This window comes from Harpia harpyja, chromosome 3 (assembly GCF_026419915.1).
Source record: "Harpia harpyja isolate bHarHar1 chromosome 3, bHarHar1 primary haplotype, whole genome shotgun sequence".
In the NCBI taxonomy this organism is placed as follows: Eukaryota; Metazoa; Chordata; class Aves; order Accipitriformes; family Accipitridae; genus Harpia; species Harpia harpyja.
Window position 1 is genome coordinate 57,763,216 of NC_068942.1, and position 15,134 is coordinate 57,778,349.

The 15,134-nt window shown below is 46.9% G+C and overlaps 1 protein-coding gene across 3 annotated transcripts in view; it reads right to left on the reverse strand.

Moving 5' to 3' along the window:
• The window catches only part of ANGEL1 (angel homolog 1), a 30,365-nt gene extending 15,385 nt beyond the window's left edge, over window positions 1–14,980 (reverse strand). Inside the window, exons 1-10 of one of the 3 annotated variants that reach the window (XM_052782795.1) lie at window positions 14,923–14,980; window positions 12,357–12,956; window positions 11,599–11,825; window positions 10,941–11,010; window positions 10,088–10,521; window positions 9,267–9,393; window positions 8,267–8,377; window positions 7,421–7,490; window positions 6,817–6,980; window positions 5,788–5,952 (exon numbers count right to left, since the gene is read on the reverse strand). In XM_052782795.1, coding sequence (XP_052638755.1) covers window positions 5,788–5,952; window positions 6,817–6,980; window positions 7,421–7,490; window positions 8,267–8,377; window positions 9,267–9,393; window positions 10,088–10,521; window positions 10,941–11,010; window positions 11,599–11,825; window positions 12,357–12,723 — 1,735 coding nt within the window. In that variant the 5' untranslated portion in view covers window positions 12,724–12,956; window positions 14,923–14,980. Of the gene's footprint in view, window positions 1–5,787; window positions 5,953–6,816; window positions 6,981–7,420; window positions 7,630–8,266; window positions 8,378–9,266; window positions 9,394–10,087; window positions 10,522–10,940; window positions 11,011–11,598; window positions 11,826–12,356; window positions 12,957–14,709; window positions 14,847–14,922 lie in introns of those variants that run through there. The other 2 variants (XM_052782794.1, XM_052782796.1) reach the window with 2 other exon arrangements.
• Window positions 14,981–15,134: the final 154 nt, after the last annotated feature.

Below are 15,134 nucleotides of genomic sequence, written 5' to 3' on the forward strand. Positions count from 1 at the left end.
TTTCTGCTCCCTCTTAGATCAGGCTTTCCTGCTACTGATAGTTCGTGCAGTTTTAGGTTTTTAAGTCAGTTAGACATTATGCTACTTGGACCTTAGTGAAAAACCTTTATTGTGGAAAGGATACACAACTCAATGAAGCAGTAATTAAAAAAGAAAAAAAAAATTACAAAAAGAAACCCAGTCAGCTACTACGCTGAGAAGCCCAAGACTGCAAAACTTAAGGCTCTCACATGCCTAAAAGCATATAGAAATCCATTCATAAGACTGAGAATGAGCCTTAAGAGCGCCATTCATGCAGACTGCAGGATTATGGAAGGCAAAGGCATATGACATGCTGTGGATAGCAGGCCATTACAGACTTCAGTTAACTCAGCTGAGTTGGCTTTCCTGGATTATATTTTTATTTTGGCAAAGAGTGACTGCCATCCTATCTTCAGCCTCACTCTGGGGGAGGAAGGAAGGAGAGGAATAGCATTAGAATAACTACTGCATTCATCTGCCCCCAGTTCAGAAACGGCTCCTAAAAGTGGCCAATAACTGAATAAACTTAAGACTGCTGTAGAAGGCTTTCCATCCAGAAAGAAAAGGCTAAAAAACTAAGTAACATTGCTAAGGCTTGAAGCCAAGTCTTTTTGGTGTATAAAAGGAAAGATTGGATGGAACAAATGCATCTGTTGTAGCACGTGCCAGCATCTAGCCTAGTCCTTCTCCCATTTGCCACCTCAGCACCTTGAAAGCTGCTGTGTTTGTCTAACCAAAGTTAGGAAAAATTTTCCAGCTCTACTATACAGCATTCCTATTCCCTTAGAGCACAAGAATGTGTGGTCTAGATCTGAAATAAAATAAATTTAAAAATAAATAAAAGGAAAAAGAGCTTCAAGACTAGAATGACATTTTCAGTGGAAGTTAGAGGATAACTTGCCTTGACAGGAGAAGCCAAACTTGTACACCTGACAAAAGGAAGGAGCTTGAGGCATGCCAGCTCTTAAATCAGTCATCTTGATTATCATTATAGCAGGTGAGTTCTCTACAGAAACTCAGTATCATACTTTGAAACACAATGCAGTACATTCAATGGCAGTGATCATGCAGCTTGCACGTTTCAGTGTGACAGCACTAAGGAAAGCACTACAGGCCAGGCAGCTACAGTCTGGTAAGGAACAGGTCATAGCCAGCAATTCAATTAACTTGCACAACAGGAAACCTACTGAAAGGAGATGGTATCCCACTAAGGCTTGTGTGCTCCTCCTTTAGATGAGCCACCAAAGGCTTCATCTGCATTTGTATGAACCATGGATATGTCTGCGAGGAGAAATTGCAGTGTAGCAACACCCTGCTTTGCAGACCGTTTGCCAACACCACTCTCAAATACCATTAGAGGCAGGACACATACCTTGATCAGCTCTTAAAAGAGATTCCCTCTGAGATGCTGAACTGTTCTTAGAGCCTCTAAGAGACTGCTCAGAGAAGAGGAACTAAGGTCAAGTCTATTTCAGAGTTCTGTGCTTCACAAAGCAGGTGGTATACATGGCACTAATGATAAATCTTAACCTTTTTTTTTTTGTTTTATATAACAAGAGTTATTCCCATCTAAGTGCTGGTTTCAGAGCTCCCACCCCTCCCACTTAACTCTTCAGGGGTGAGGGAACCCACTATCTTATGGCTTGACACTATTTAAATGTTAAGTTTATAATAAGACTTAGTCCTAAAGAATTCCACCCATAGCTTTTAAGTGAAGAAATACAGCTGCAGAAAAAAATAATCAGTAACTCAGAAAGATAACTGGATATGGCAGTCGTGGGAAAACAGCTGCTGCAGACATACCTCGTAAGGAAAAAGCATGGAGAAAGAAGACCTCAAGCAGCAGCCAAGTTTCATTTATTTAGAAAAGGAAAGAAACTAGAGCAATTATATTGTTTACCACTCCTCCCATCCCATGTAATTGGGAAAACTGATTATAAAGGGCATCTTCCTGAAGTGATGAACTTAAAACTCTGAGAAAGTGAAGGAAGTCCAACCGCTGTCTAAATAGCGTAACTAAATACAGCCTAGCAGCTGTGGTGCAATCTAAGCTGTTGTCTAGCAAAAATACTTCGTCAAATACGTGTTTGCCTCTACAGCTACATGCTCCTGCAGCTTAGGATACTGGTAACAGGGTATGTATACACACTGTCAGTGGTCTCTGCCATCCCTTTACCTAAGTACCAGTCTTCCTGAGCTCTATATCACTACTAAGATGATGTAGATGATCCTACCTCTATAATACCTTCCCTTTCTGAGTATAGCAGATATTCCTGTGTTCCACTGCCATAACCATTTACAGACCCCTCTGTAATTCATCAGAAAGCTGTGCTAATGACTAGTCATGCATTTAGGTCAGGAAACAGTGTTAAGAGCTACATCTGCAATCTTAGTTCTGCATCCCACCAAGACTTGCTTATTACCACTGCCTCTTATTATATTACTGTGTGCTATTCTTAAAGCATCACAGAACACATTATTTTCTCCCTACAACTATATACTAGTTACTATTTTACAGGTAGGGACTCTTTCCATTCACCCCACCTCCAAACTTCTGCTGTAGTCCCCCACAGCCAGAGGCATTCACACATCTCTAGCTCCATTTGATGTTAACTCCAAATTGCTCTAGAACACAGGTTTTCTTTCCTGAAACAGGCCAACTCTGTAGGGGTCTATACCAGAGCTTCAGGGACAGTGGTCAGAACAACCACAGCGATCAACTCTTCAACTCTGCCTTTGTGAATCTGTACACAGTCACTAGCAATGGTCCTGCATTTCTGCAGTAGTTGCACCTATGAATGCCCAAGGAAGCATGTGTGAGCCACAGCTTTGGGAGCTGCAGGTCCCTCTGAAGGAGCTTTCTAAACTTCAGAAAGAAGAATCAGAAGACTTGCAGGCATTGTCCTGGGGTTTTTCAGCACATGACTCCATATCCAGTGTTCTACAACTTAACCATTCCAACTTCACACCGTACTATTTCATGTATCAAAAGGGAAAGTATTAGCTTGACCTGCAGAACATTAGATTTTCCAACAAAATGTAGCTGGAACCTTAAAACCTCTCTGAGAGATGCAAGTTACCCAAAAGAAAAGTCAAGTCTTTGGTTTAAATAAAATGGAAGAAGCACTTGTGATGTTGAAGCACAGCTCCTACGCCTCAGTTACATCACAGGACTGGCAGGGTGCTTCGGCCAGTGCAGGGGCAACCAGTTCATCTGATGGTGTACTGTGCACACCTTATGGGTCTCAATAGGTGGGGCAGGAGGGCTGCTTTCACACAAACACACACACACACCTCATCAGTTGACCATCAGACCTAGCCAGCAATTACAACTGAAGCAGATAGCCAAAGTTGTAAGTGCCAACACTATGTGTCACAGTGTTCTATGGTTTGCTTTTGGTTGGTTGTTTTTAAATCTTCAGTGTCTTCCAAGTTTCCTATTACAATGTTACCAGCTGGTGGGAGTTATCTGCAACCAGGCTGCTTTCTGGCAACCTCTTTTCAAGCCTAGCAGAAAATAAAGCTCTGGGTTCACCGATTTCCCTTTCCTCCCCTCCCTTTACAAAAACAACCAACTAAAAAATCAGAATAAGAGTACTTGCAGAAATTAGTGCAACTGTCAGATAAACAGAGCCATAGAAATACACAGCTCTGCATCCCTCCCCACATACAAATGCCAGTGCCATGCCAGAACCATTACCTGTGAAACTAAAGGCAAACAAAGCTGCGAACTTATTCACCCGCAGATTGCTGTTCACTTATATGGACTCCTACATGTTATCCCAACTGGGGTAGCAAAAGCCATCCACACATCACCAGGCAAATACCACACCATCTGGTAGGGACAAGAAGGGAATACGCAGTCCTTACACGATCATATGGGCACAGAACACAATCCCCACACACCCCCCTCATTTCTGTACAGTTTACACAAGTGAGCTGTAAAAGATCACCAGTACTTGCTTGCTTTGGGAGGAGGGGAAGGGTTCTTGAATGCAAACCGTTTTCTAAGACAAGCCCGATGCCAAATAAACCACCTCTGGGATTTGGGGATGTGCTGGGATACAGCAGCTAGGCCCACTTCTTCCCTCCCTTCAACCCTCACTACTAGTATCCTGTGTAGCTAATTTGTCCTCTCCTCTTTCACATCCCAGCCAGCAAAGCCTTGTTGAACAAGTCCTCAGAGGGTTCAGCTGCCAGGAGCACAAGGTGCTGCAGTTACTTTGTGGTTTTTTCTTAGATTAAAAAAATTTTATTTTTCAATAAAGAAGGTAACATTTAAAATATGAAAGCCCCCCAATATAACCCAAGAAGAGAGAACAGTATTTCAAGTCTCATACCTTCCCACAAAAACCTGAGGTGGGACCAGATTTCCCTGCCTCATTTGTGAAGAGAAGATTGATACTGTTTCTGCCAATATTGCTCTCATCTCTCATGGAAAAACTGAGCACCAAATGTCAGGCTGAACTGGGGAATCTGCCCTAGGAACAGGTACAGTTCTACTGTTTTTGTACTGGCCAAGCCACTGCTGACAAAAGTACACTGATAGGACACCAAAGGTACACTGGCATCCAAGCGATTGACAATCTGGCTCCAAGTTACAGAGCCATCCCCTCCCTCCCAACACCTGTCAAGAGACAGGAGTCAGTCCTACAGGTTCTACCTACCTAAACATGGCTGGCTCCAGAAGGCGGCAGCAGCATGAACTTCAGTCTGGCACAGGAGGATGCTACAGGTTGGCTATCTGACCCCTGGCAGGCTGAATGGCATAGGGAGGGCACAGAGAAAGAGTACGGCAAGTGACAAATACCAGCTCTTCCATCTGATGGCTCTGCTGTCTCTTACATGCCTTCCATTTTCATCACTCTTTTGGGACCTCCCTGAGCTATACCTCCTGGGGTTGTCGTGCCTAGCAGGACGATTTTTTCCACCTGATATTCACTGCAAGGATTGTAAATATTTTTCCTACAAGTGCCAGACTAGGTACCATTCTCAGACTGGTAGAAAGGAAGGGAGCCTTCCCCAAGGCCTCTAGGCTTTTGCTGCAGTTCTAGCGCTCCTGCGGGTGGCTCTGTAGAACCCCTGGCTCCATTCCTAGCAATTCCATTCCCTGGTCCGTTAGTCACAGCAGGCAGCTTTTTGTAGAAACTGTTCAACTGCACAAAACCTTCTGCCAGGAAGACAGTCCTTACACATTATTAAGTGAAAGCCATTTCCAAGCAGTTAGCAGAGCCAACACTCTCAAAGGCAACATGGCGACTAGTCCTGGAAGGACCATACTTCATAAACTATCACTGAGAAATTAAAAGAACCATTGTTTTGGTGTGAAAGAATATTGACGTATACATCCCCTGCTCCTTGCTAGCAACTAACTAATCAGAAGTAGGCAGTGTTGCCCCTCTTTCCCAGCTCCTTGAAGATCTCACACAGGGACAAATAAATATGTGAGTTATATTGATTCCCGCAGCACTAAAACATCTGCTAAACAAAGCAGTGGAACAAGGACCCCTTTTAGAGATGGTAATGCCTGAATACAACTGGAAGCCCACTGGGAACACAGCTCAGGTTTGCAGAGACCCATAAAATACCAATGCAAAAAGTGCTCCAACTCTCCCATCCCTGCTTTTTGTGAGCGTGTGAGGGAAGAAAGGGACTTTTAGGGCATGACAAAGAAAAGAGTTTTCTTGCAAGCAGGTTTTGCAATCCAGAGCCTCAACTGCTGTGTTCAGAATGGTTTTTCTTCAGGGAAAGGGAACCAACACTAACCCTCCTTGAGGCTGGAGATCTCCAAGCCAAAGCTAGCCAGCAGGCAGAGATGATCAGATGAACAAAAAGGATTTGGTAAGCCATTTGCCAGCAACAGGACATCTTCAGAGAGAAGGGAAAGGCGGCCAAGCAGCTTCAAAGCTCCATCCCGGTACAGCCTGCGACCTGACAAAGAAAATGGAAAGAAACATCAGCCAGAGACTGGTGCTGTAGATTAACTCCATACACTCACAAAGGGATGCTTGTCAATGCTTTCCTATTCTTTCCCTGATGAACACAGACAGCCTGCACAAACACTGCACGCACCTTTGAGCCTAGATGTGAAAGCAGTGAGCATCCTGTTTGATGAATACCACTGTTCAATGGTTTCATATACTTGCAGGCACAGGAATCAAGTATATACTAAATTCACCAAGCAGCTGCTTTCTTGGGAAGTTCCTTTCATGGTACTAAGTCCTAGCAATAGCTTCAGATTCTCCCTTGACGAGGAATTCATCTCTTCATTCCTAACTTCCTCCCCAGAGTTGATTTTGACATGATCCAAACCAGCTCAGAGACAGTTCCTGGATGCATTTACATGCTGTCTTTCATCAGCATAACTCCTGTTTCAGGTAGCAGAGAGATGGTACCATTGTAAGGTAACCAGAGTCACCGCCTTCTAAGGCCAGTGTGTGGTCTCAGTCAGACCAGAAGTCCAAGCCTTGAACTTAGGACCCAGCACTGCCTGTTATCAGGAGCACAAATAAGATGCTTATACAAAAGAACAGAATCTATTCTGTTCTAGCTTCCTCAAAAGTCTACATGAACCTAAGCTAAGCAGCTTCAGTTTTTCCACAGCAAAGATAAACAGCGTCTTCTCATACCTGAGCAAATGTTGTTTCCACTTTGTGCATCATTTCAGTCAAAGTCACACCCTGTAGATCCACCCCAGCTCAACGAAACGCACCGCCCAACACCGAGCTGCATTCTAGCATGCCTCACAGCCCTCTCCCAACATCACAGGGGTAAGCCCCGCACTGCCACACTCACCGCCCCTGCTCCCATTCTCCACGGGTTCTGCTGAGTAGAAGATATAATCAACAGTGGCTCCAAGCCCCATGGGCATCGTTGTGACCTCTGGGCGTCCCCTCTGTGGCAGGAAGTGGCTGTAGACAGAGGTCAGGTTGAGGCCATGCTGGATAATGCCTGAAGACCTGCACATGAACAGCCACCATTTACCAAGGAAGGAAAGAGAATGATGCAGTGTTCCATACTGCGGTCAGAGCTGAAGTTGGATGTTCCCTTGGTACTGTAACAACTGTCCAAACTATTTCTACTTCGGGAACACATAAAAGACAGTCTTTCAGAATTATTCACTCCACTTACACCAAAGACAAAGTGGACTACAAAATTCCTTTGTCTCCAATGCCCAGTCCTGTCTATGCCCTTCATTCTTGACCTCATCAACACAATGCTGACAGAACAGCGCCCAGCTGCTGGGACAACCCTGTGTGGATCTGGCTCTTCCAGACAGCCCTCCTTACTCTCTTCCACCCTCACCTCTATTTCTGTCTTTACTGCAGCCAGATTTACAGTGCTCAGGAAAACGAGACCAGGCTTGAAGAGTGGGGCCATTGAAGATGCACCAAATTACCTTGGGACAAATGGCTGGGGATCAGGGTCTTTCACCATGGCAGCAGGCTTGGGCCAATGTGCAGGGCGGTCTGCAAAGGAGCAAAGAGATTCCAGCCAGACCTACATAGATCCTGGCACGGGCTGCTCATCCCAAGTCTGAGAAGCTTCTCCTGAGACCAAACGCAACTTTTTGCCCAAGAAGAGCAGATAGCGTCCAGTCACAGGCACCTTAAAGAAAAATATTCAGAGGAAACCCCAGCTCTAAGACTAACAGGAACATCCTGAGGGCAGATCAGTGCAAACAACTAAGAAGTCATATTCTGTCCTGCTAAGGACATGTCCTTAAAGCATTCAATATCATCAAAGCTCAGCATACTTCAACCTTTGCTCTCAAAGAAAGTTCATTTGCCTTAGCCTACAGCTTACTCAAATGGTGTCTAGAAAGGCAGAACAGAAATGGAGAGAGCAGAATCAGCCATGCCACAAGGCACAGAGGTGAGGCAGTGTCTGCTGAGTACCAGCATCCAGAAACATCTATGTTGTGCCCATTGCGACATCACAGTCTTCAGGTTTGTTCTCCCCCTACCAAAAATCTTGAAGCAGAAAAAAAGAAATATAAATATATTTCACTTTATAAGAAACAGCCTCCAAAAGAGGCTGAATCTCAGTGCATCTCAAGGAATACAGTGTGTATGAGGGTGGTAAGACTGTAATCCTCTGACCTCTCATGGAATCCATTGTAATCACACAGCCACAGAAGGCACCCTTCTGCCTTCCCCCTTTCTCACCAGGCATTACCTCCACATGATGTTTTCATCAAAATCGAGCTAGGAGAGTCACAAGCTGAAAAATCGCCCATTAATACCTGGTTTAGCATCTGTCACACCTTCCAAGAGGACCAGCTGCGGTGGTCGTTCACAGGCAACATCGCAAAAATGAAACTGGAGCAGGAAGTCCCTGCTGTACTTACGTCTGCCTGCAGAGAAAAATACAAGTTAAAAGAAGAAAATAACTGCAGCAAAGTCACATCTACAGGGAACATCTGCAAACTCTTTAGATCTTTAGACCTCTTAGACCTCTTTAGTTTGAGAGAGGTTTTTGTGCCCAAGCACTCTGATACCACAAGAATGGGAATCACTTAATAACCTAAACGTAGAACAGAACAAACGCGTAAATGTAGAAGAACAGAGCACAGTTATTTCTATCCCTTTAGCTAACGCAACAGCCGTGGTCAGCATCTTGATGAAACAAATTAAGAAATGTCCCCTCTGAGACACCATAAGTTCAAGGGACTTTTAAGCAGATCAGTTAGTGTGCAACTCAAGGAAACGTCTGCTGAAAAAGAAAAAACAATTCTGGAGATCGGGTTGAATACAAGTTCCACATCCAAGATTCCAACAAAAGCTATTTAGTGTGGGCTCTTTCTTTTTTTTAAATTCTCTCTAAGGACAGTAGAGTACAGTCATGATTGTAACTGGGCTCTTAGGAATGATTTCCTAACAGTGGTGTGCAAATACTGCCCAAAACCACTCCCACAAACACCTGCAGCTGAAAGCTGTGGCTGCTGAACATGGTTTACAACTGCACAAAACTGTAAGTCTGGGAATATTAGATACGTAAAGCAATGGTTACTGGTAGGGGACCATTCCGCTCCTGACTAGAGAAAGAAAACAGCAGAAATTGGGCTACAGCAATGGACTCTAGAAAAATTAAATTTAATTCACGTACCAAGGAAATGGATAGAAGAAGAGAATCTTTGCTGAGTGCCTCATGCAACACATGTCCAAGCTACTGAGAGAGACAGCAAGGCCCACAAACTGTCCATCCTCAGCAGACTCATGTTCTCAGTGGACACTGGAACTCACCTGATTTCTTTGGCTGGCACAGAGTGACATATTGGCAGTTGTCCGTTATACCCAGCGAGCTCGGCCACAGTGGGGCCAGCAGTTTCCGTGAATACAACTGCTGGGAAAAGTCTTCCTGACCAGACACCTGCAAGGAGGCCAGAAACAGGAGAGGAAACATCAGCAACACAGAGCAGAACTTTTGCAAGCTATAGACAATGTACGTATACACACTTGCCAAGAGCAAGACAGGAGAATGCCCTCACAGAAAGACATGAACTAAGCTATTCAGAATATGGCGCAGATATAATAAACCTTCAACTGTGGGGGACAGATACAGTTAGCTAAAAGTCACCTGACAAGATACTTTGAAGGCATCTATTATTGAACTGATGATTTAGCTTGAAAGCCAATGACATATTTGATCATGGATACACAGTAACAGGTAACCACAACAGACTCTAGCACAGGTGCCTGTTTCAACCTGTTTTCAGATCAAACATCCACATAAAATTTCGGTAAGTCTTGATGGAATTGTACTCCCCTACACTTCCAGTCACCCAGGCACAAAAATCCCATAGCAAGGGAGAACCAGGACCTGAAATTAAGTGGTCTGTTATCACTGGTCTGCCTCAAGAGAAACCAAAAGAGCAGTGGTGGAAACAACATGCACACATTCGTCTGCTTCTTTCCCCAGCAGCGCTGGAGGCATTGGGGAAGACTGCTGAATAACTGAATTTGATATTTGGACTATTTCCTCACGAGAGAAAGAATGCAGCCATGCATTTCTCTAGCAGCATGCAATAAAGAGTTACCCAATGCCAGTTCTGGCTGGCACCTACCTTCCAGGCTGGCATCCCATGATAGGAAAGTTCACCGTTCCGGATGAATTTGTAGAGTGGAGAATCAGGTACAGAGTTCAGGTCTCCACACAAGATGACAGGATAGTAGCTGCCTTCAGTAGTTTTTGCAATCTTGTCAATCTCTGCTAAGAGCAAGGCCATCTGGGCCAGTTTGATATCTCCCCGCCGGGGATTGAACAATACATGAGTGTTGGCCACACACAACGGACTGACTGCCTTCAGATCTAGGCCCTCTGGGAGCAGAGGCTGTAGCAGCAGCACCAAGCCCACATTATCCCGATTGAGGATGTCCAGGCCAGGCCGGAAGTATTCTATGGGGCTGAGGCTGATCAGCTGGAACCTGCTGTGCTTATAGCACACTGCACAGCCATCTGTCTTCGTCCCAGTTCTCCGTTTATAGAAGCATGCAAAGCCTGAAAAGAAACCATCACCTGTTGAAAGGTTTATCCAGTCACTACTTCAGTCTCCCCCCATCAGCTGGGGAGTTCAGCAAGTCTGTGTAGCAGAAGAGGTTCCTACTACACTTGGGTACAGCATTATACCCAATTCTGTTCCAATAATCAGTTTATCGTTTATCATTGAGGCTATTTTCTCTCTTCTTGTCCTTCTAGGACCCTCTCAGTTTTGTTACTCTGATCTGTCAACTCTCTGAAAGATCAATTACAAAAGAAAGGGTAAAGGTCTAGGCAGACAGTTCAGAAGCAGGGCCAGCAGCCACCTGACACACAGGAACAGCTCTCTCAAGGCCAAGTGCCTTGAAGACATTAAGCAGGAAGCACTGCTAGGCCAGTCCCACGAGCTGGAGGTGTAGACGCACAAAAGCAGGACATACCCATCTCCTTGAATGTCGGTTCCAGCTGCTCCCAGTAATGGTTCTCTTGCACCTCCTGGAGACACAGAACCTGGAAGGAAGGCAGAGACCTCACTTGCTCCACCAGTATTTGCTAGTTACCTTGTTTGGGGGAAGAAAGAAAGCGGAAAAGTGCACTCACATACCAACCCTGCAACCAGAAAGGTCATCACTGCAACTCTGTCCTGTACTTTCCAAATAGAGAGCAATAACCTTCTGGGTCACATTAGCTTATCATTCAGTTTTCCAGTGCCGAGGCAGAAGATCCTTTATCACACAAAGAGGACTCAAGGAATAGCGAAAGTCTTCTATGCAAGCTTCCCCTCTTGTGCTGCCTTACAAACCTGGTCCTTTCCTCCCCAAACACACATCATCTCTTCTTCCTCTTCTACTGCTGTTTAAAGAAGCTAAGTCCTGCTATCAAAGTATGACTAGTTTCTACAGTAACACAACCAAAGCAAGACAGACACCAAAAAAACGTATGCACAAGGCCTCAGTGAGGAATCAGTGTTCAGTTATGAAGCAGGCAGTATCTTCCTAGGACTTCCCCTCTATCTTTTTTTTTTTTTTTTTTTAATGCTGTTAGATCAAACAAGGAATTCAAATTCTGTTGACACTGATGTGGCTCAGTCATACTCACATCAGGATCCCAGTGCTGGATCTCCTGCAAAAGGTTTGGAAGGCGGTAGTTCCAGTTCAGGATGTCTGGATGGCAGTGTAGATACAGATCAAGGCCCTGTTCCACCAGGTCCTGGGCAAGTATGTTGTAAGACATGACTCGAAATTCAAAGAGAGGAGTGTTTCTCAAGACCTGCTCTAGCACACAGGGTTGGACAGAAAGATCCTCCCAGTCTCTCCATAAAATCTCTATATGCAAGAGACAAAAAGCCAAGTTACAGCCATGCTGGCTATCCTGGTGATGCTTTTGTTCCCCCAGGACCCAGAAAATAGCCATTCTCATTCTCTAAGCTAGGATGTTCTTGCCTCTGAGCAAACCCTCACCCACTGTGGTTTTCAGGTGGTCTTTTTGGATGCCTTTGGATAGTTGTCAATGGGGATGGCTTAAAAGAAGACCAGAGTCAAGCATACTGAAACACTCAACCAGCCTTTGGGTGCTTTTTATATTATAAAGCCAGCACCTGGGAACAGTTCCTGGGAAATGAACATGTACTGATGCTCAGACCAGACAGCCTAACAGCACAGAGACTACTAGCTGTGACCAGCCCTCCCTCAGCAAAAACTCACTTTATAGTTTTCACTAGCAGATCCTGCCAATTCTGCACGGACAGATGCAATCAATGTCTTACTGACAGCAAGCCCAGACACAATAACCTGACCACATTCACTACAAATGCAAGTACCAAACCAAATATTAGATTCAGAGCTGTTACTACTGACCATGGTAGGGTACCTCTGCTGGGAGCGGACAAAATTGTACCGTATCCTGAATGGGCCAGGCTGGGGGCTCCGTTGGCACTGTCTCTGCACCATGCGCTAAGCTCCAGGCCAGCACAGCTGGGTCTTCATTCTGCACTTCTACATTGATAGTGGCACAGCCAGCTATCTGATGATCCGTCTGTGGCACCACAGCTGCCCAAGGGGCACTGCCTGCTACAGCCACTGTTTCCTCAGCTGGTAATTTTGCCAGTTCAGTCACTTCATGATCTTGCGGTTCTGAAGAAGCCAAGGCGTGTGGCTCTGAGAGCTGCTGATCAGCACACCAGGTGACTTCTGGAGCCGAATTCAGGTCGCTGAGGCTAGTCATCAATAGCTCTGAACCTTCTAACCAGTCACTAGTGAGTGTAACTGATGCTTTCCCCACTGCTGGAGCACTCTCACTGGCTGACAAATTCCCTGCTCCTTCCTCCAGCCACTGTTGGAGAAGGGCTTCTTGCTCTTCTGGGACCGACTTTCCTCTGGTCGCAGCAAAGATGCCTTCTATCTGGGTGGACGTGCTCTTCGCCAGAAGCACATTCTTTCGACAGGTAAAGAAAGCATCTGCCATTTAAAAACAAACAAAACCAACATAAGACAGATAGAAATCCTTTCTCACTCACTCTTTTCTTTTTCCTATGCATTTGCTTTAACTCTGTACAATACAACCATTCAGTATAGCAACCCAAACAAATTACTTCTCTGAAGAAAAACAGTTACAGTCTGAATAACTTACCCTGCCTCCTCCTGAATGCTAGGCCACAGTCCAATTCTAGTTACATTAGCCAAAGTCACTGAAACTGTACGGGATGGCAATGGCTTCACCAACTCTAGGGAATGCAATTCTAACTTACGCAGCACCACAGCCAGTCAGCCAAGCCAAAAGGCCTTGTGGAAACTATAAGCTCTCAGCAACACATGTAAAGGCACAGTCTGTAGAAGTTAGCTGATGGGATGCATGGGCTGAGAAGCCAAGCTCTTGTAGATCACCACTTGGAGCAAGTTTTTTTTCAGGGATTGAGTAAAAAAGTAGCGCTCAGCTAAGAGGATCAAATGTATCACAAGAATGTGTTGTAGAAGAAAAACTGTTCTGTTATTAAGAGATGAAAAATAAAGACACAGAGGGACCAACATGTGCAGTTAAAAGCCTTATTAGAGAGAATATATGCACAGAAGTAGTCCTGGTAAGAATTACAGATCACCTGATGACTGACATCTGCGGTAAAAAATTAAAAAAACCCTGCTGTTAATGTAACAGTTGAATATACTAATATTGGTGGGGTAAAGTAGAAAAAGACGGGCACTCTTTTCACTTGTATCTATATAAGAGATGACAGCGTTTACGTTTTGCTATGAATTCTGCACAGACGCTAGTCCCTACTGTTGACCAGCAATTTCTGTTGTCTACAAATCACTTTTTCTCCACTGTATCCCTGTGACAGTCAGTCAGCCAAAGCAGTAACATACAGGAGTCAGCAACATCCATGTATGCTTTTACTGTACCTTTCACATCAAAGCTTTCTGTACACGTCAGAAATGGAGCTTTAAGAACCATACTCCTCTCTGTAGTTTTGTAATTAAGTTCATAAACGTCAGAAACACCAATGCACCAAGGTAATATTTTCACACACCACTAGCCAGGCACGGCTGTTACAAGAGCCTGTTCCTACAGGATAGGAGCTGAATTTGAGAGGAGTCAGCTAGCTGCTCACTACAACCACAGCGTGCCAGCGGCTGCTACAGGCCTGGGGACAGGTTCAGGCAGGAGGGTGGCTTTATATCAGCGCAGTCACCAGGGACTGCGAAGAAGAAGCAGCAGCAGCAGCATCTAGGAAACCAGGTGAAACAGTGATGCACCCAAAGCAAGCGTCCACCCACGAGTCACCCGCAGGTCCTTAGGGAGTAACAGGCCTAAGAGCAGCCCATCTCTAAAGACCTCCCTAGACCTGCAGCACAGCCCCGGGGCAGGAGGGTCGGGCCTCTACGCAGGTTGCAATCTGCCACTGCGGCACAACAGTCCGGCGACTGTTCCCTCCAAAAACCCAGCCCCCCGCGCTGCCCCGGGGGTGAGCAGCCCCGGCCCGGCACAAGCGCCCACGCCACCTCGGGCAGCAGCCCCAGGCCCCCCACCAGCCCGCCTCCCCCGCCGCCCAGGGCGAGGGACTCGGGGGGCTACGGGGCAGCCGGCACGACCCTGGCTCCCCGCTGCCGAGGCCCCTCCGGCCGCACCCGCCTCGGGCCGGGGCGGGGGGAGGCGAGGGGGTCCCGCACCCCGCCCCTGCTGGCCCCCGCCGCCGCCCGCCCGGGGCCGGGTTACCTCGCAGGGCCCGGAGGAGCCGCGCCGCCGGCAGCAGCACGTAGCAGAGCACGGTGCCGATCATACTGCCCGGCGCGGCCAGGCCTCCACCGCCCCCGGCTCCGGCCCGGCCCCAGCGAGGCGACGCGCCGCGACGCGCCGCGCCGGCCCCGCCTCAGCAACGACCTGACGGCGCGGCCTCGGCCCGAGCCCCGGCGCCGCGCAGGCACTCACCGCGCCGGGCCGGCACCGCGCTGGGCTGGAGGCCGGATCGGGCCTGGCCCTCCTCCCGGGCCGCCCGCCCCCGGCAGGCCGCGGCCGGCGGGCGGGATGGCCCCAGCTGCGCGGCCCCGGCCGGGGTGGGGCCGTGCCCGCCCCGCTGTGGGGCAGGAGCGCAGCTGGGGCCCGGGCCCAGGCCCGGCCCCGCGGGGAGCCCGCAGCCGGCC